A 22,701-nucleotide genomic window follows, 5' to 3' on the forward strand; every position below is an offset into this window, starting at 1 on the left:
GTTGCACGGTGCGCTATTCCGAAGAACATGAATAAAAAACGGCAATAATGTCCAACATTTTAATAAATCGCACATCTAGGTATCTCTGTCACAAAAACCACACTAGCTCGACAGCAGACAAATGTTGAATCAGTCAAAATTTTGGTGGTTTTTTTTTTGCAGTGTGAATAATTATTTGAAATACATTTTCTGTTTTTTGGCAAGAAAAAAAAATGATTTTTTTCTCAAATGGAAGGCAAAATGCACTTAATGACCAATGCAGCAATATATCTTATGTCCATAGAATAAGCAAACTAGTATATATATATAATAATATAGGAGGCCTAGCGGAACGTGCAGAAGACGTCTAGAGACGCAAGTGGTAGCAGTCGCAGAGAGAGAGAGAGAGAGATAGCAGAGACGGTCTGTTGGAGGTTGGGACGACCCACAACTAATTGGGTTACCGGTGCCATGAGTAAAGAACGAAGGGATCCTCGGTTACAGACAAGGGTACTGAAGGCTTTGCAAAGAACAGTCCCGCCATTGTTACACTCACAGTTACTAAGAGCTCCAACATTGTACCAGCACCAACACATGGGCCCCTCATAACACGGCGTCATGGGGACTTGGGATAGACATTGGCACACGACTGCACAGCGTTCTATAAACGCAGTAATAGTATGAATATGATCCTCCGATTGATGATCACGTTTATGTCTGTATACAGTATCTGTGGCAATAAGAGCTTTATATAAATACGTTTTTGTTATTCAAGGCCTAGTGTTGTGTTCTATTGTCTGACTTTTGGGCCACGTGCTCAGCACGGGGGATTGCACTTTTATCATCGGGAGTAGGTTTTATTTCACCCACCGTAGCGAATATAAGTCAGTGTAATGAGATGGAAAGAAGTGTTACATACAGGAAAGGACAAACATGCACAAACAGATACAGAGAGGTAATGAAAGCCCTGCTCCTAAGAGCTTACAGTCTAGAGGGAATGAGGGACAATGTTGAAACAAGAAGGTGAGGTGGGTGCTCATTGTAGGATAAGGTGCGGCTCAGGCTAGCATATGGCCCAGTCTGACAGCAGAAGCCATTAAGGTTTTTTTGGGGGGAGAGTGTTACATAGGGTTAGGGTTGCCAGAAGTCCCGTATATATGGGATTGTCCCCTATTTCAATTAATTAGGACTGTGAGGAGGGGGGGGGAGGAGGGCTGAGGGAGGGGGCTGTGAGAGGAGGAGGGGGGCTGAGAGAATGAGGGGGAGAGAGGGGGAGGGGGTGCGATAAAGATGATTATGGAGAGATGTATGGAGGAGGGGTGAGAATGGGGGGGGAGAGAAACATTGTGTCTTTTTGTCATGAAAACATATAAAAAATATCTGGATTTCAATAGTATTTTCCTACTGTATTTTGTCGTCCCGTATTTAAAAAACTTAAATGTGGCAGTCCTACATACAGTAGGGTGGACATTAGTCCAGCCAAATAGCTGGTCCCTGTGGGGTTGGGGCAGTTGGATGTTAGAGGTATGGCACGTAGCCTTCCTTGAGAAGGTGAGGTTTCAGGGAGTTATGAAACACAAATACTCTTATGTACTTTGTATAAAGCAACTAGATTGACTTAAGCCGAACGCGAGTAATTGAGTTATTTCACATGCAAGTGTCTGCAAAACACATAAGAATACAATTTAATTTAACAATGCAATCAATAATTGCGGCAAATCACTGATGCTCATCATTATTATACAAGTCATAAACTAGCAATTACTCTGCTTTTATTAGTGATTAGTTAGAGCATTTCTGGGTTCACGCAAATCATGATTTCTCAAAACAACCTATAAAACAAGAACACATTCCAATGGCAGCAAACGACTTTACAATGTTTGACAGTAATTGTCAGCTGTTTACTTACCCCCACTGGCACTATAAATGCATGAAGTCCGTGCCGGACTTACGCATAAGATAACTAAGCTACAGCTTGGGGCCTCACAATATGAATAAAGAGGATCTGGGATAAAGAAGATTCTCGATAAATATGGCCATTTCTGGTCAAATCTGACCCCAAGCTTCATGTGCATTGAAAGTGACAAACGTCGCAGCTTATCATTGGAAGACATCAGCAATGACTTTGCTCTGCAAAACTCACGAAAGAAAATGTTTGGATATTAAAATGAGGGATGTGCAAACATGGTTCATTTTAGCCAGACACTGTCCGCTTTGTATGTAACAGCGCTGGTATAATGCTCTCATTCATTTCAGTTTCATGTTTATATTTCCAATGGTCTCTTAAATCAGAATAATAAATATATTTCTAATCTTTGGGGTCCTCTTAAACATGACATAGCGTAGGGCAGGAGCCAGTCCTCAAGGGCCACCAACAGGTCAGATTTTCAGGATATCCCTGCTTCAGCACAGGTGGCTCAATCGTTGACTGAATCACTGATTGAGTCATCTTTGCTGAAGCAGGGATATCCTTAAAACCTGACCTGTTGGTGGCCCTTGATGACTGGACTTGTCCACCTTTGGTTTAGGGCCTCAGAAGGTCAAAGCTCGTCCCTGTATGAAGTGCATATCTATGGTGACCATTGTGTAGGAACCTATAACTTTGGTCTGTGCATTGCTTTGTGAAACTACAACACAAGAAGAGTACTGCCCTAGTAATGTTGGTTGGGATCACTGTTTTCACTATTGGAAGTCCTGATGAAGGTGTGCTAGAGCAGTGGTGCGCAAACTGGGGGGGGGGGGGGCGCTAAATTTGCGGCAGTTATAGAGGTCCTGTGTTCTCCCCCGGGCATTCAAATTAAATGCCGGGGGGCCACGCGAGGCCTCTATATTGCACTTCCCTTCCAGCGGCGTGTCGTCCTGGTAACCCGGCGTCAAATGACGACGCTGCGGGGTCACGTTATCATGGCGACGTGACGTCACATGACCCGCACGTCTTTTGACGCCGGGGTCGAGCAGGGGCAGGGGGTGCGAGGCACCGAGGAGAGCAGGCAGGGGGTGCGCACAGGGAAAAGTTTGCACACCCCTGTGCTAGAGACATGGAGACGTTGATGGGAATTTTGAACATGGCTCTTAGTGTTGGTTTAGCAGAATTTGTCCTGAGTTTAAACCATAATAATAACCTTAAATGTCAAAAATATCAGCTTGTTATTTTTTAAAACTTAGTCTGTTGCCAACGTGTTACTGTAATTGGCCGTAGTTTGCTTTTGCTCCCTGGTGGAACATTTTTAAACATCTGAAACTAAAATATGGGTATCGGTTAAACAATGTTCTGGCCTAAGTGTCCGTTGTCCATTATCTAATGATTTAAGGATTAAACAAAAAAAGCTGGAAAGGCAAAAGCAACTTCACCTTTCACTGTGATTCTTCCAAAAAAGGCAAAATAAGAAAATGCAGTTACATTTTTTTTAAATCATCAATGCATGACTTCCAAAATGCTTGGGATACACATAATGCTATCCTAGATATATAGAAAAGGCACGGATCTAATAAGGTTTGGGATTCTTCAACTGATAGGAAAATGGTCAGACTCAGTGAGTGAAGTCGGACTTATTTATGTCAAATTCTGTGTTTCTGTGTCTATGTATAAAAAGTGAAATCTTGTATGACATGAATTTGTATGTAAAACTGCAAATATTTGAAGGTTTGCCTGTTTAAGTGGGTACATTAGCTACCTATAACAGTCCCTGTCTCATAATGATTTCTGTAGGCAAGGGACTTGTTTTTTTTTAATAAGCTAGACAAACTTCTCTGTTTGTGAATTATATAAAAATATTCTAAAGTGTTAAAATGCTTAAAAGATGACTGAGTACAATAATGCCTTTAACTCAACTTTTAACACACACTAAAAGCACTGTTGACATACCCTTTAAGCACCTAATATGGAGAAGGAGTTGCTCATTGAGGCAGGGGAACCTGGTTCAATTCCCACTGTCAGCTCCTTGTGTAAGGAATTGGGGGACACGTCCCTTGCGGCGTGCCCCCTCCTTACCTTCTGCTCCACACACCTCCGCGCCGCTTACAGAGCGCACACGGAGGCCTTCTAACATCGCTATGGAGCTTGGTCCCGCCTCCCGCTCGCGTCATGCATCACTCAAGCTTCGCGCTCACGCGACGATCGTGCACCGCTCCCCAGCTGCGAGGCAACAATACTAACGATGTCCATCTGTCTCCTGAGCCCTGCGTCCAATCCCGGTCCCCACGGGGGCCTCTCACTCTCATTGCTCCACTCCTCCTATTTAGTTCCTGCTTGCTCAGTCACTCGTTGCTGAGCATAGATCATTGTACCTTGCGTTCTCACTTTCCTTGCTTTGCCTTGCTTGTTCCTGCCTTGTCTTGCTTTCCAGTTGACCCCTCATGTACCGACCCGGCTAGACTATTGAACCCTCTCTGGATTACGACCCCGGCTTGCCTCTGACCACCCGCACTTCTCCATCCCTGACCGCGGCTAACGGACACACTACTAATCTACCGGCTCCAATCCCTGACCATGGCACAACGAACACTGACTGGTTCCTCCCCACGACCTCGGCAAGTATCAGGACCAACCCACTCTCTCCTATCCAGACCCGGCTACGCTGACAATCCACTTTCCTGGCGCATCTCCGCTGCTGTGGGTGGTGCAGTTTGTACTTTCCCACCTCAGTATCGGGGTCCCCCCAAGTTAGTGGTGAGCGCAGGCGTTACACCTTGTGACCTTGGGCTAGTCACTATCTCCCTGTTCCTCAGGCACCAAACACATAGATTGTACGCTCTATGGGGCAGGGACAGGGTCTGTAACAATACTATGTGCTGCGTACTGCGCGCTATACTGTAATTGTGACGCGCTTTGAGTCCCATTGGTAGAAAAGCTCTATATGCAATAAAGTTATTATTATTACATTTCATAATTACAGAATATAAGCCATTATCTTGTGATGGTTGAAATAGAGGCAGGAGAAATGTCTCTTCTTTCTTTTTTCTATGAGTCGTAGGATTTGTTGAGATTCCCTACACTCTTTTTACAAACCCCATTCTAATTATTCTTAATGGCCCTTTATACTTTCTCCTGCTAGTAGCCAGTATTTCATCACAAAACTGTTGAACACTAATCACAATCTGCTTGGAGATTTTAGGGTACTGAGTGCTTTTTAATGATGCAGTGGGTGCGATTTATCTTTATTTCACTCCCAGTAGGATATCTAGAGGTAAAGATTCCAACTCCATTAAAATTTGTGTTTCATATGGGATTACTTACTAAAGCCCATTCATTCCTAATACATAATAGGAGGAACATTGAACTCAAAGTTTTCACTTTTGATAACTATCCATCCGTCCACCCATCCATCCACCCATCCATCCACCCATCCATCCACCCATCCACCCATCCATCCACCCATCCATCCATCCATCCACCCATCCATCCATCCATCCATCCATCCATCCATCCATCCATCTATCTAATCACCCCCTGTGTGATGAGGTCACACACATTTACATAGCCCCCTGGTAGGTTCCTCTCTTGTGTGCTCCAGACGTGTGACTGTGATAGACATGAGATTAGCTAATAACGGCTGTGGAAGTGGAGGGACTATGAGGGAGAGGAGCCATTAAAAAAAAGTGGAGGGCGGCCATGTTTGATCAGATGTACTGAGTACTATCAGGTTTGGTCGAGGTCTGGAGAGAGATTGCATGTGGCAAGCACAGATCTACAGTTCCAGACGTGGATGAGAGATAAAGCACAGCCAGAGGGGACTCTCAACAGCTACGTAGCACAGTGGTACCGAGGCACCTTTTTGAAGAACAAGTCTGTAACAGGTTCGTTACACTATGAGCTCCCACGGTGTGCTGGCACCATCACAGGCCAACATACCCAGGATTGAGTGGCTACTACACCACTGACACTGACTCACACCCGCACAGTGTTATTGGGGATTGTGTATTAACCTGTATAATGTGTGCAGTGATCCTCACCTGAGGAACACGAGGTACCAGAGTGTAAGGAATCCGCTCCTGGGTCTGGCTGAAACCTATTCCTTACAGAAGTATGCAGTTTCTAGACAACTCCCCCTTGTATCTGCAATCAGTATCACCTGTGCTTGCAATCACTGCAACTCGGTCTCTGTGCTCCGTCATTGGAGGAATGCCCTCACACCCCTGTACTTTGATTGGCTCCCTGCCCTTCTTATGCTGGGCTCTCCCTTTCCCTCATGGCTGAGCATAAACCAAGATTCACTTGGATGTCCTGTGTTTGCCACAAACACTCCTGCCTTAGCCAATCCTTGTTCCAGTGGCCTGCTGCATATCCTCCTTGCAGAGGCCTGCTTCCTGGTTCCTGTGGCCTGCTGCCATATCCCGGCAAATGGGGGACAATTATGCGTCCCGACAGCCTTTTCAGGGACAATGGGACAATTCACTGTAAAAAGAAACAATCCCGTATATATATACGGGACATCTGGCAGCCCTAGTTAAAGAACCTATATAATGTGTCAGTTTTTCAGAATGTCTGAGATTAAAAGAGTGACCCAGACTAACCATCATTTAGTAAATCTAACCAAGAGATCGACGGGGCAGTAAAATATCTATTTGCCTCCCGCCTTGTATTGGGGAGAGTGAGGAAGCACTTTCTCTGCCCTCGAACATTCTAAGTATTTATATTTCCTACCAAGAATTTATTTCGTTATTATGAGATTGTGAACGGTTTACATCCACAAAATATCGCCAACATAGTGGTAACGCAGCGAGAAATAGCTGGCTGTGTGACCGACTAAATGAAAGCGTAGCAGGATATCCTCTCCATAGGAAAGTAATCAGCGGGCACTGCTTGGACAAAAAATGGCAAGAAGGCTGGACTGTGCAAAAAATATATTTTTTGCACAGTCCAGCCTTCTTGCCATTTTTTGTCCAAGCAGTGCCCGCTGATTACTTTCCTATGGAGAGGATATCCTGGTTCTTTATTGCTCACAAGCCTGGAGCACGCCAACTGGAACAGACCAATGAAAGAACTGAGTAAGTTTATTTCTTATTCTTAAGCACCCCAGGGGAACAGCCACTTTTAGTGCACTATTTATACATTTGAGGGGTCCCTAGCAGGTTACTTAACTACTGGGTCAACCCTCTGTATGTTGCCAGGCTGCTCCCATACTAGGGGAGAGTCAGTAGACTCATTTGCTGTTCATCATATGTGTTAACCCCTTATGGTCTGTTATCATGTTGCTGATTTCAATGGACTTCATATACCTGGAGTGAATCCCTGCAGCACAAGGAAATTTGAAGGGGCTCTACCCTTTCATGAGTGTTTCTGTTAAATGAAAGCGTATAAATAATGATGTTACTAAAAATGTCACGTTAGGAAAACATTCAACATATTTTCTTCCTTCATGGCAAAATAGATCATTTGGAACACAATTATCAAAATATAATCTGTTGCTTTACTGCCCCTTCATGTTGTGAATATAAATTGGCCAATGCAATGCTTTTATTAGGGTTCGGTTGGGAAATAGTCATGGTTTTTGGGGTCAGAAATAACGTTTTTGGGGTACCTCCGCTGCGTACACAGTTTAGTCGCTCACCATTTTCTCTCTCCTCTTTTGATTTGCAGGACAACATTAATAGAACAATATTTCGGGAGACAGCTCCTTCGTCAGGACTAGTGTCCTAACACTGAGAAATAGGAATCTATCTTCACTGCCGGGAAGGCAGCATGGGGTTAAGAATTACACTTTTATTTCAACATATTCAAGACACTCAGTCTTTCCAGCATAGTTGTAGGTTAATTGACTTATCTTTATTTTATTTTTAGAACCTCAATTTCCAGCCACTTGACACTTTTTTGTCAGTTCAGTCTGTCAGTTTTTGTAGCTAATGTCAGAATATTTTCTGTCGGATCAGCACGGAAACATGAGCAAAGACAGCACAGAGAACTTTTGTGCATTGACCAATCCAAAGTCATATGGTTGGGACTTGTTTGCGCTCTGTAGGTTCTTCTTGAGGTCTGCTGGTTTCAGTTCCCATTGCAGGGCCTTTTGACAGCAAATAAATACAGTCACTGGTTTTTATTCCCTTTAGTGACAGACGGTAGGGTTGCCAGATGTCCAGTATTGAACCGGACTGTCCTGTATTTGGACCCTCTGTACAAAACAAATAAATAGATGTAATACTGGACATGTATGTGTCTGGTACACCTCTCTGGACATAGTGACCTGACCGGCTTGGTGGGGGGGAGAGGGGGGTGGGGTGGTGGGGGAGGGGGATTTCCCCGAGCAGGTCTGCTGCTTGGGGGCTGGGCAGCTTTCTCTATCCTGATTGGCTGTTTTAATACAGCTTAATTTGCAATCATGGCTATTATCCTTAAGGAGTGTTTCAGCGTTCGGAAGAACTTTTACATTAATATTAAGATTTGATGATCATTTGTCGTGTTCTTTTGAAAAAAAAAATCAAGAAAAATAAGACGCACGGTTGGTTAAATGTAATGAAAATAATTCCGTTTATTATAAAACCAATGTTTATAACAACCCAAATAAGCCCAAATAACAAGACCAAGCCAAAGTATCCTTGATATTCACTCATGGCTGTAAAATATTGCTGGAGGGTACATAGAAGAAGTCTGGTCACCGTCGTGATAAAGCATCCGATAACCGCACAATCGCACTGACGCCAAGCTTGGCGCAATGGCCTCTTGTCACCAGCATCCTTGCTCCCCTAAAATCCCCCAAAATCCTATGTAGCCGATCTCTAATTAGTTCCCAAAGGAACAGCACCCCAGGGCAGGACCACAGCATATGTAACAGATCAGCTTCCCCTGCACATTGTTTTGGATACAATGAGGAGTAACCTGGAATAGATTTGGACAATTTCAGCGGGGTGAGGTGCCATCTGATTAACACTTTCTATGCGATCTCCCTTAACGTCGTACAGATCGAGCTTTTGGCCGCCACCAGGAATATCGCCGAGGTAAGTGGGGGTGAGGTGACCGCCGGCAGGGGGGCGCAGGAAACAAAGTTTGCGTCCCCCCTGCCTTAGGCAACTAAGCCAAGGAGAGGTGAAATATAGGTTAGAAAAAGGGATGGGCCAATGAATTAAATGACTTTCTTATCTGAAGTAGAATAGAACATGCATTTATTATTTATAACAACATTTATATAGCGCCCGCTGTACATTAGTTAAACAAAGGAGTGGTTACATTCACTTAGTCCTGTGTTGAGGCAAAGTCGGACGGACTGAAGGAAGAACAGCTTGAGTGAGAAATGAGGGGGGAATACAGTGCATGCTACTGTAGAATATTTGAAAGCCTTGAAAAGGAACCATCTGGCTGCGTTAGTCGTACGTGCTTGAGAAAGGAAACCATTGGCAATAGGAAGAGCAGAGAAGTGGGTCAGACACAACGATTCTTCTAAAGCCTGCTGCTATAAAAGAAGAGGTGAGAAAATGTACAATGGTGATCAGCTTTAATGAGAGCACAAATACTGTTACATATTGTACATTAAACAGATAATTAACCCCATTACTGACAGTGCCATCCCTCACTAGCTGGGGCTAGATGAAGATTTTAAAGCAGCAGTCCAAGCTGCCGTTTAATTCCCCCCCCCCCTTTTAATATGTGCATCAATACAATCTGCACAATACGTAATTAGCTAAGTTGCCGATCGATCTGTTCTCCTCTGATCGATCGGCGAAGATTCGGCGCGGGGGTTCACTAAATGGCTGCCAGTGCAGCAGAAGAGGACCAAAGATGCAAAGTTCTGTGGGGAAGATCATGTGACCAGGCAGACACTAGATACAATTGGTGCGCTGCTAGAGACATGGCAGGACTCAAAAAGGGGTGTGCCAGAGCCTGTTTCAGAAGAGGAAGGGGATGTGACTTTGTAAATTCTGTAACATTATAATACATTAAGAATGTAATTCTTATAGTACAGAACTAATTTATTTAAAAAAAACACATGTAGGATATTGCTTGGTCTGCAGCTTTAAAATGAAGTTTAGTATCAGAATAAAGAACGGCTTACATGAGGGGGGGAAATGGATACTTTTAGACTAAATTGAGCTGAAATTAAAGATTGCTTCTTCATATATTTATGGTCTCCATACATGGACTTTTCGGGATGACCCTTCCCGTCCTTTAACCCAGGAGCGGCTAACTCCAGTCTTCTGCTAAGCCACTGAATGAGCCACCTGTGCTGAAGCAGGGATATCCTATAAACCTGACCTGTTGGTGGCCCTTGAGGACTGGGGTTGACCACCCCTGGGTTGACCACGTCATTGTTGGAGGTTTAATTAAGACCCTGTTTTCATTTAAAAAAGGAAACACATTTTTAATGAATAATAATAATAAAATAATGAAGGTTACGATAACAAATAATTGTAATTTCCGTTTTGTAACACTGTTCTTTGCTTATTATACATAGCGTTACACTCCAATGCAGCAGGCGCTCATAGCATATGGATTACGGTGCTGCCTACATGTCAGTGGCGCCCCCTTCCTGTTTGTGCTGTAAAGCGGTATGTTCAGGTGATATTGTCATAATGTGTTTTTTTAAACTTTTTTTTAGTTAAGGAACCCTATAATTATATTGGAGAATTCTGAGGAACCCCAACCCTCTCTAATAGCGCGTCTGATATCAGATGCATTGTAAGGAACCCCAACCCTCTCTAATAGCGCGTCTGAGATCAAATGCATTGTAAGGAACCCCAACCCTCTCTAATAGCGCGTCTGAGATCAGATGCATTGTAAGGAACCCCAACCCTCTCTAATAGCGTCTGAGATCAGAAGCATTGTAAGGAACCCCAACCCTCTCTAATAGCTTGTCTGAGATCAGATGCATTGTAAGGAACCCCAACCCTCTCTAATAGCGCGTCTGATATCAGATGCATTGTAAGGAACCCCAACCCTCTCTAATAGCGTCTGAGATCAGAAGCATTGTAAGGAACCCCAACCCTCTCTAATAGCTTGTCTGAGATCAGATGCATTGTAAGGAACCCCAACCCTCTCTAATAGCGCGTCTGATATCAGATGCATTGTAAGGAACCCCAACCCTCTCTAATAGCGCGTCTGAGATCAGATGCATTGTAAATTCATCTGTATTTGGTACAATTATCAAATTTACTGAAAATTACAGGGAACCTTTTAGAGATGTTCGGGGAACCCAAGAGTTCCTAGGAACCCCTGTTGAAAAACACTGTACTAACTGTTGATCACATTCACTTGAAGGCTCTTTTTTAATACGTTGGTGCTATTTTCCTCTTCAAAGATACAACTGGTCCCTATTCAATATGCCCAGGAAGTGATCAGCTCTGTCCATTAAAATATCTTCCCCAGCAGGACAGATGCGTGCTCTTTTACTGTATATAGAGATATTTTAAGGATATTGGAAACATGTTTAGCTGAAAAGTGTGAGTTTAGTTTTTTCCGCCGGCTACAGTAGATCGCTTTGGGAGTTGCCATTTTCAGGTTCCTCTAACTCAGCGGTGAGCAAACTGGGGGGTGGGAGATTTTTTTTTGGGGGGGGGCACGGGCGGTTGGAGAGGTCCCGCGCTCCTCCCCAAGGTATTTAAATGAAATGCCGGGGGATTGCGTGAGGCCTCTGCAACACTATACTTACCGAGGTTCAGGCGCTTTTTGACACGTCGCCATGGCAATGCAGCATCAAATGACACAGCGAGATCATGTGACGTCACACACGTCAAATGACGCCCGCGGGTCACGTGATGTCCCATGACCATGCAGCGTCATTTGATGCGTCCATCTTCAATGGAATGGGGTTTGTAATAACTTTTATACCAGCTCGGTATAATGTTGCACTTCAGATTTCCCTTTATAAGGGGGTAATCAGTCATATACCATTATACTTGGCTTTATTCAACTGTACCTTGGATCATACGAGCACTACTGATGACCTGATTCTGTATGATGTTGGTTTCTAATTAAGCATTGCCTGTGTTATTACAGCTGGGTGCTCTTTGCCTTTATTTCTCCCCAATATTGATTTATTGCTGGTGGTGGAGGTGCTGCTTAGCAACACAGGAGCTCTTGTCCTCGTCCTTTTTACTCGGGGTTGCTACCTTCTTCTGAATGATAACCCGGAGACTTTTATTTAAACGTTTGTTTTATTGATATATTTAACTCTGTTACCTTATTCTGTGGCGGCATCTCCCCCTGCATGGTCCCGTCAAAATGGCTCCGCGATGGCAAGTGGCATCACGTTGCCATGACAATGTGACGTCACGGCGCCATAAGGCGTCACATTGTCATGGCAGTGCGGCGCTGCATAGCCCCAGTGACATCACATTGTCATGGCAACACGACGCCAAGCCATTTTGACGGGACCATGCAGGGGGAGATGCCACCCGAGAAGTCAGTGAAAACTTCCATGTCAAACCACGGGGCGCAATCCTCCTCGGACGTCCTCCTCTGCCGCCCTGCTTTGATCCCGCCATCCAACTTCTGACTGCCGCCTTGCGCCCTTCTGGCGGTCCTCCTTCCTCTTCTCCCACCGCCACCATCCCCAGTTTGCGCACCTCTCCTGGTGATTTGAAATGTAAACCCATAGCCCGGAGATTGGTTAGTGAAACCCGTAGTCTCCGGGTCAAACCCGGAGTGGTGGCTATCCTGTTTTTAACTGCATCTGGCTTTCTTTTCTCTGGCTTGTGGGGGCATTCACAGGGGGCATTTTTATTGTTGGTTCTGGATGTCTTGAGAACGGTTCTTGCTTGAGAGCGGGCTGCAGGGGAGACGAGTGGTGATGGGTCACAGTTAAAAACCCTGAAGGCTGCATGTGGTCTCCGTGCCACCTATTGCCCACCAATACTCTATACAGCAGGAGTGGCCAACCACCAACTTGTTCTTCGAAAGTTCAGGGGAGCGCCAGTGTTCACATCAACGTCATGAAAGAAACAATAGAAACGACACCGTGTAGTACAATTTCAACCACATTGAACAGCATGGCGTTGATGTGAACACTGGCGCTCCCCTGAACTTTCGAAGAACATTGGGATCCAACAGACTAGAGAACAGTCTTTCAAAGGGTTCTGAGCAGCTTTTCAATTAGCACCGTGCACTGGGTGATGTAAAGGATTTATTGTAGACCTAAAAGTCACTATATATATTCACTAATTGATCACAGTTCATGGAAATATATTTCAAGTCACTTTATTATAGTTTTATATAAGTTTTCTATCACTGTTTTGGACACTATGCACTAAGTAAGCGCCGTCACAATCATTTTTCTCTCCAACCACCAACTTGTCAGGTTTGGAGGATATCCCTGCTTCAGCACCGATGGCTCAAACAGTGGTTCAGTCAATGCCTAAGCCACCGGTGCTGAAGCAGGGACATCCTTAAAACTTGACCTGTTGGTTGCCCTTGAGGCCACCCCTGCTCTATAGTTTCTAGTGGACTTCACCTTCCTTCTCTCTGCTGTTGCGAGGGGGAAATATCTGCTCATGGGGACGATATATGTGGGCTGTCATTTCCTTTCCCAGATACAGAAAATCATGATACATTTTCTATACCATTTATTATAACTGCTCCCTCCTGCCAGTTAAGTGGTTAACTGCCGGGAATGTAAGATAACAAAGCCACACAGAGATCCCTGCTGCAGTGTGACTTGTCCTGATCATCTGGTGAGCGGGGCCTGATTATCATCTGCGTTTTCATTCATCTCTGCGGCACAAGCAAAAATAAAACCCCCCAGGAAATAACCAGCATGAATATGAAATACATCTCATAACATTTAAACTGATCACTGTCTCATTTGTAAAGGGACCCCTGGTGAAAGGTGCATTGGGAAGGGTTCTGTTGTTCTGTATGCTAATTCCTGCGCCTCCATTGGATTAGGAACTCTCGGCACTTGCGGTTACCTGCACATGTGTTGAATGTACAGTTTGGTTGAGTGCATGCGCTTATCACTCCATTCATTATCATTACATTCTAGACCAGAGGTGACCAACTCGAGTCCTCTAGGGCCACCAACAGGCGAGGTTTTAAGGATATCCCTGCTTCAGCACAAGTGGTTCAATCAGTGAGCAATCACTTACTGAGCAACCTGTGCCGATGCAGGGATATCCTTAAAACCTCACCTATTGGTGGTCCTTCCGGACTGGAGTTGACCACTCCTGTTTTAGAGGAATACACCAGTGAGTAGCGAAGCATTAATCTGGGTCTTACAACCTTGTTTTTACCCAAACGTGTTTGCATGTGTCACAACTGAAGATTATTTCACTGTTCAGGTTCTTGCCTGCAGCTGTCAAAACCCCTCAGGTTTAGTGAGTCTCACTTAACTGGAGTCAATTTCGCTCATTTAAATCATTACTAATCTCCAAACTCATTCATAATTTTTATTGTGTATTTTTGTATTTATAAAAATGTGTTACCAGGAAGTAATACATTGAGAGTTACCTCTTGTTTTCAAGAATGTCCTGGGCACAGAGTTATAACAATACACGGTTACATTAAAAAAAAAACAGGGTTATACATTCAATTCAAAGACATTTCATGGACAGATGCGCCGAAGGCTGTCCGCCATTGGGGCAACGCAGATGTACCCTGAAGGGGTTCAGAATGAATGCAGCTGCGAATACAAAGTTCTTTGTCCTCTTGGCTCATTAACACTCTAGTGGGTGGGTTTGACGTTCCACAAAGTATAATAAATGGTCAGTGATCGTGAATTCCCATGCCAGTGAATTGATATCAATGTTTGTTAACAACACACAAGCAAGGTGTGATTTGAGTGAGCAGATCGCCCCCTCCCCCACTGTAGAGTTGCCATCTTTAAACATTGCATTTTTTTTTTGTTTCAATTTTTTTTTATTGTTTTAGAGAGACATAACAAATATATAGTCTTGGAATACATGTGCTGTTTTAACAGTGTCACTTGTCCATACAACAAAGGGCATTAACAGTTCGTCATCATTACTGAAATAAAATAGTTGCTATAACACTGTTTTTGAATAAGTGTGGTCTGTCTTCCTATTTTTAATGCCCCAAAATCCTGTATATTTGTGTCCTTGGAAGCTGACTTCTGCATGACTGTCATATGTCTTGCTTCATAATGCAAAACCAAGCGCAGAACATATGAACAAGGTTGTTGCATAGAAAAGATGATCTAGTTATTGCACTACAATCATACATTTAAAGTCCAATCAGGCGGCCTGGCACCTTTTGTAATAAGGAAGCATTGTTAATTTGTTCGCTGCCCCCAGTATAGAGCTGTGTACCGTTTGTCAGTATGAAAAATAAAGCAACTGTATGCAGTGACAGATCCAGCTATTGAAGATGATTGGATTAATTCAGGATGACAATGCAACCCTCTGCATTGATTCAGGAATAAAAACAAGACCAGGGTGGCTATTTAAAGCACAAATCTAGACAGACACAATGTTAACATATACTGTAGCAGTGTATGTTTTAGAAACGGCCTTATTTATCTATCGAGAAGGCAAAATAAATACATGCTTTAGTATTGTGTAAAAATACCCTGGCAAACATTGATAAGGGATTACGTGCACAAATCACTCATGTTTGTCTGTTTTCTTTATTTTTTTTTCAGACCCCGTGATTTAGGGCAGTGCTGGACAACTCCAGTCCTCAAGGGCCACCAACAAGTTGAAGACTGATTGAGCCACCTGTGCTGAAGCAGGGATATACGGAAAACCTGAGCTGTTGCTGGCCCTTGAAGACTTGAGTTGGCCACTCCTTGACGTAGGGCTTTTAACTTGTAAGTGGATTTTATGAACAAACCAAAACAAGCATGGTTATTTTTAACATTGCTCATCACGGCGTAGTTTACATAGTTACATAGTTACATAGTAGATGAGGTTGAAATTTAGACAACAGATACTTTATCCTATATCTATACTTACTTATTGATCCAGAGGAAGGCAAACAAAAAACCCCATTATTAGTTGTAAATATTCTTATGTATCATATTAAGAAAGACAAAAGGACATTGTAATAAATGTGGTTGTTTTGGAAAAAACTGTCTCTCGTGGAGATGAGAGTGTAAAGAGGTCTAGCTATTAATGGTAAAAGGCTGTGTACGTTAAACTGCAATAATCATTAGAGATACTTAATGGCTACTGTTTATTATTTCACTATTAATAGGTGTTTATATTATTATTGTTAGTTGTATGCACATTTGTTCACATTATTTCACCATTGATAGGTGTTTATAATTATTAAGTGTGTGCACATTTTCACATTATTATATAGAAGCGCCCGGTTCCCCCCCCCCCTTTTTTTGTTCCGTATTACTGTTTACAAGGGAGAAGGGGCGGCTCAGTGAGTAATGACACTGACTGACACTGAGTGTGAAGCAGGGGAGCCTGGTTCAATTCCCGGTATCGGCTCCTTGTGACCTTGGGCAAGTCACTTTATCTCCCTGTGCCTCAGGCCCCAAAAACATAGATTGTAAGCTCTACGGGGCAGGGACCTGTGCCTGCAAAAATGTCTCTGTAAAGCGCTGCGTACAATTAGCAGCGCTATACAAGAACATGCTATTATTATTATTACAAACAACAGTTATGATATTTCCTTGGATGTTATGAGCTTTGTGGTTTAATATGCATATCTGTAGAGTTTTACATTTTTTTTTTTAGAATCCTATTCATTACTGAACATAATCACTAAATAACCAGGAAAACAAATAACATTCGATAAATTGCATGCGTCTGTTACTTATACAGATTTGAAGGGACGTGTGTCGACCAATCATGTTTTTTTTCTATCTTTTCTATGCACTGCTGACTTTCTATGTCTTGTGCATGGTTTATGATTTTTTTTCTGTTGCAAGATTATTGCCGTATTTTTGTCCAATTTAAATATATTTACATAGGATATTTTAATGGGCTGTGTATTTTCTCTCTTGACAGGTATCCCTTCAGATTTCTATAGGGAAATGCCACTTGGATAATGTGTCCTATTTATATTTTGCCGTTTATTGCTTCTTATTTATAGGGAGATGTTAGCGTGTATAGTCTTGGTTTGGATTCTGTTCTGTCCGTTCCATGCTTCTGCATGGTCTTGCTCTTAGCCAAAAGGAAATATGGGTTTCTTTTGAAAACACAATTTCTGTTAATATGTTGATTTATGCCAGGAGGTAACCACAGGAAAGCGATTTATTTTCTCATATCACTAACTGCCGAGGTCAAAGTAAATTACTATATCACTGAGCCAGAAAGTGAGATGTGCTGTAGTGCAGCTGTGTTGGGAGCAATGTTATCAGATCAGGTTCAGGGGTTTATCAGAGGTGGGCATTGTTATGAATGGGAGCAGTAGCAATGCATGGACCAGAGGTATATCGGCATTGAGAAGAGCGCTTAGCAGGTACATAGTGGGACATGAGAGCAGAGATACACAACACCCCTGAAAGCTGAAAACCCAGACCCACCTTACCATATATACTGTATATATATATATATATACATATATATATATATATGTGTGTGTGTCAAAAAGAAGCGCCTACTGGGTTTGTGACAATGTATAAACAAAACACAGATAATCCCAATGTTATTTCCAACATGACAAATCATATAATATATACTTATCTGTTTTCCTATCATAACATTATTTGGCAAAAGCATTTGTAAGCGTGCAGACCATGTGTGTGCCCCCCGTGATGTGGTCTGCAAGCTTACAAATGCTTTGGCCAAAGAATTGAACGAAGTGACCCGTACACTACCGACACACTTTATTGAAGTGTGGTCGGTACCGCAAGCCGGGAAATCTCCCGGCTTGCTAGTGGCCGCCCCTCGGCGTGCCGCGCGTCATAGACGCGCGGTCACGCGTCATCGGGAGTGTGCGCCCCCTGCACGCGTGTCCAGGGGCTCCCCGAGGGAGCCCTGGTGTCCCGCGATCGCGGGACAGCGGCAGGGGGTTCCGGGGGACCCGGCGGACCCGGCAGCGGTAGGGAGAGCGCCCCGATCGGAGGGCGCTCTTCCGCTGCTTCGGCGCGCGCCCGTCACACTCGGGCACGCGCCAGGCTACTGCTGCGGCACAGAACGGGCAAATGCTCGAATAAACTGTGCCGCAGCAGTACTTATGAGAGAAAGACAGGTACCGTATTTAACTATATGATTTGTCCTGTTGGATGTAGCATTGGGTCTCTCTGCCTGTTTTAGGGGAGCAGAGATGTAAGAAGGGGCAGTGGATGAGGAGCTTAGGAGAGGTGTAGTTTTTTGAAGGCAGCCAGTCAATGGAATTTAAATGAGAGGCAGTGACTGACGTCCGAGAAACTGTTTTGTTAAGTACGGGGCTGTGAGGCAAGACGGCCGGACATCAGAAAGTTGCAGCAGTTGAAATGAGGGTGTGTTAGAGTTCGCTGTAAGATAAAAGACCGGAGTGGCAATATTTTGTGTAATAGTTAATATGAGAGGAGATGATGGAAGCATCAAATGTAACAACAAAGCAGTGTGCTGCTTAACTCAAGCATGTTTTCACCTTCCCTTTATAATGATACTGTTCATCTAGTGCAGGGGTACGTAATCTTTCCCTTCTGAGCCCCCCCGCCTGCTTCCCTCCGTGCTCGTGCCCCTCCTCCCTTACCTTGTCCCCGACTCATGGCATCAAATGACGACGTGGGGTCACGTGACCTACGGCGTCATTTGACGCCGCATTACCATGGCGACGCGTCGTCGAAGACAAGGTAAAGTTGCAGAGGCCTCACGCGATCCCCCGGCATTCATTTAAATGCCTTGAGGGAAGAGCGCTGGGCCTCTGCAACGGCCACACCCCCCCTGAACAATCTTGCGCCCCCTAGTTTGCGCACCCTTGATCTAGGGCATCGTGTTTTTTGGTGGGCCCCTTTGAAAATGGCGCCAAATTAATGGAGTTGGCTCTACGCTTGTACCCCCTTCTCTCTCCCTCCTGTAACAAGCAAGATAGGCTTGTCCTAGAACTGCACAAGCAAATGCCAAAGGTTAATGAATGAGATAACCGGTATCATCAGCTGCAGTTAATTTCCACTCCTGCCGCTGGATTTCTCCTGTCGGTTTTGTTGGTGGGGGAATGGTTCTGCATAGATGGAATTATGCAAGTATGATTATACATGAAATTGTACACTTCAATAAGAGACTTGTAAGTAGAGATTGCCAAACCAGTCCAAATCAGTTTGCCGGATTTTGATGGCCAAATCTGTCAGTGGTTTCAATCAAACGTTCCAAAAGTAAAAAAAAAAAAAAAAGAAAATGCAAACCTTCTAATCAAACTTTTGACACCAAAAGTTCTAGCGAAATGGCACCAAATCGTTCAAAATTGCGCTTTTCGGAAGTGGCGAAATGGCAGCCATTTTATTTGTTATACAGCTTGATTGAATGACGTAAGTGAAAGTAATAGGAATTCAATAAATGCCCATAGCCCTTCAGCGTTAAGCAGACTTGCGACCGTATGGGTCGAAGCGGACATCTCTTTGCCAAACAAAAAATGGTTGCAATGTTTGCTAACGTGTGCAAAACGTTTGCACATCTCTGCTGCTGAAGGGTTAATGTAACACATTTTTTGGTGGTGAAGTTCATCACATTATCACGGAATGGGGAGTTATTAATTGAACTGCGACAGTGCCCCGATCGGCACCAACACAGTTGAATGATTTACTCCAAATAAATAAGAATATTCAGGTAGAATATTCTATCACTTTAGTTTTTCATGACTTCCACCTACAGACTTTTCTACGTATAACCCACTCCTGTGCTTTTTTTAAAGGTTTCTGTAGATATCAGATATTTAAAATCACCAATGTCTTTAACATCTTCAGTGTCAGAAAGATGGGGAACAGCAGGCATCCCCAGCGGTAATTGGGCTAGATGTGTCATGCAAGTCTCTATACATCTCAAGTTGTCACATGTATTTCAAGACCACGAAACACATCGATGCCTTTTTTATTTTAAAATGCTCTTTTTTTAATTTGAAAGACCCATGAAAAAATGATTGACTAGAATTTATTTGACAACGATTGTCCAATATAACCACACGTGTCCAGGACCACAAAAGGTACTCGGCTACTTTAATTATAAGAATCTTTCAGCGGTATAATGCAGCATATTCATTTACGTAGGGCATCTGAACACAGGCTTGTTCTTTTAAATTGTTTAAAGATGTGTTAATTGGCAATGCCATTAATGGAACTGTTCTTTCTTTCTAGGCAACCTCTTTGTCGTCAGTTTGTGTGTTGCAGACCTATTAGTAGCAGTGTATCCATATCCACTCATCCTTATATCTATTTTTCACAACGGATGGACGCTAGGAAATATCCACTGTCAGATCAGTGGCTTTCTTATGGGCCTTAGCGTTATCGGATCTATTTTCAATATTACAGCTATAGCCATCAACAGATATTGCTACATTTGCCATAGCCTGAGCTATGACAAGATTTACAATCTGAGAAGAACCTGCTGTTATCTCTGTCTGACATGGATACTTACAGTTATTGCAATTGTGCCAAACTTCTTTGTTGGATCCCTACAATATGATCCTCGGATTTACTCATGCACTTTTGCCCAAACAGTAAGTTCATCGTACACGATAACGGTGGTTGTTGTGCATTTCTTAGTCCCTTTGGCTGTCGTGACATTCTGCTACCTAAGGATATGGGTTTTGGTTATCCAAGTCAAACACAGAGTGAGACAAGACTCCAGGCAAAAGTTGACACCAACAGATCTGCGCAACTTCTTGACCATGTTTGTCGTGTTTGTACTTTTTGCTGTATGCTGGGGGCCGTTAAACTTCATTGGCCTTGCGGTAGCCATCAACCCTTTTTACGTGGCGCCCAAAATTCCAGAATGGCTATTCGTGTTGAGCTACTTCATGGCCTACTTTAACAGCTGCCTCAATGCCGTCATCTATGGTCTACTGAATCAAAACTTTCGCAAGGAGTACAAAAGAATACTGCTGTCCGTGTGGATTCCAAGACTTCTCTTTAGTGACTCATCGAAAGGTGGCACAGAGGGACTGAAAAGCAAGCCGTCTCCGGCTCCAACCAATAACAATCAAGCTGACATGTGCATGTAAATCTGATAAGCAGACATGTGTGCATACATTATTTGAAGCCTATTAACAAATCTTTCCAAACTGGAACCATGAATCCACCTTCTTTGCTATGGCATGTTTCACCACGTGCCTGATTGTTTTCACGCCCTCTGTCTACATGGAAAACCCCAGAAATATAAACTTTTACGCCATGGCGACATTCTATCGATGTTTACGTTCAACTAGGAGTCTATGACCCATAACAAAATAACCCTGTATTTTTGTATCAAAGGTTTTTAAAGTTGCCTATTATTAATAATAATAATAATAATAATAATCATAATAATAGTAACTCTAATGACTGACTGAAGGTAACATAACTTCAAGACCTCAAACATTAACAGTTACAGTGCTGAAACAATGTTTTTCAAAAAAACCCTGGGAATGAGACAGTTTAGATGAAATAAATGCTGATTTGTGAACAAAAAGTTACTTTGACGATAGCAAATGTAATGATTTCAACTTGTTGACGCCCAATGGGAACTAAAATGAAATCAGAAGCAGACTCCTGGCCCTGCTAGTGACAAAGTGATGTTACATTTGAGTTCACCATAAGAATGTCCCAATTTAATATTTTCAATGTATGTGTGAACATCCAGACATTATTACAAGATACATAGTCACCAATATCCATCCTATAGTGTAGCTTACTTGCTTTTTACTTTATTACAGCAATTTTCTGCACATAAACATATTCAACCATATGGAATCTTTCAAACCCATTATTCAGAAGACACTTGGCACACGATATTAATGAAAGTAACCAGTTTCCTCCATACCTCCAGTTAATACAGTATTTCCCCAATGTTGCTCTTACTCCTTACTCTTAGTAACTAGTAGGCAGAATTTTTTTAACACCCTATAACTGCATAACTACTGTATGTAATTACTTGATATTTCTGCAAAAGCATCAAATGTAATGGTTATTTTATACTTGGTACATACGCCTTAGGCAGGAAATGACAAAATCACTACGGATCCGCTGAATGATGTCAAAATGGAGAGAATAATTATGGAAAAAAATTGTGTATGTCAAGAAACTCCTCCACTAAATGATCACTTTGATTAATGCTGCTGCCTACATGTTTATTAATGCACATTATTATGATATACCAGCCACATTTATCTACTAGGCTTTTTCATGATAATACCTTGATCATTTAGAAAATGCGTGGCCACATTTGTATGTTGTTTTTGTGCATTGTAACAACAATAACCCAGAGCGAGACCTACTTTTATAAAGTCCCAAGCGACTTCTGCGCCTCCCCAAACACACACCGTTACATACCTCTGTGGATCTGGGTCTGAGCCCCTAGTATATGCAATATTGCACACAAATATTCCATCGGATAAAGGATGGAGGACACAAAATATTGCAGTACAAGGAGGTCAAGATCCAGAATCTATATAGGATAATTGGTGCTGCTGGTCTGGGACATTTTACTTGTCACTGGATGAAAATAATACAATGCACGGAAATACAAGAAATATGGAGTTTAAAGGTTGATCACCTGCTTCCCCATCTTTTGTGGGGGGGTAAAGGGGGGGAGGTGGAAAGTCAGTGGTCCGCGGAGTTGAACGGCATTCATTTCGGCACCGGGAACACCAGGTTCCCGGGATATATAACGGGAAAGGTAAGGCCAGCATTTCCCAATATTTAAATCCTCAGCATCACATGGGCCAGTAGGATGATGATGCAGATTCCTATTGACATTGTAATGCGGAAG

At 43.1% G+C, this 22,701-nt stretch overlaps 1 protein-coding gene across 1 annotated transcript in view; it reads left to right on the forward strand.

Annotated features, from left to right (window-relative positions):
* GPR50 (G protein-coupled receptor 50) overlaps window positions 1–21,215 on the forward strand; it is a 44,295-nt gene extending 23,080 nt beyond the window's left edge. The window contains exon 2 of the mRNA XM_075573309.1: window positions 20,091–21,215. Within this exon, the coding sequence (XP_075429424.1) occupies window positions 20,091–20,956 (866 nt within the window). The 3' untranslated portion in view covers window positions 20,957–21,215. The remainder of the gene's footprint in view (window positions 1–20,090) is intronic.
* Window positions 21,216–22,701: the final 1,486 nt, after the last annotated feature.

The sequence above is a fragment of the Ascaphus truei genome, chromosome 16, assembly GCF_040206685.1.
Source record: "Ascaphus truei isolate aAscTru1 chromosome 16, aAscTru1.hap1, whole genome shotgun sequence".
In the NCBI taxonomy this organism is placed as follows: Eukaryota; Metazoa; Chordata; class Amphibia; order Anura; family Ascaphidae; genus Ascaphus; species Ascaphus truei.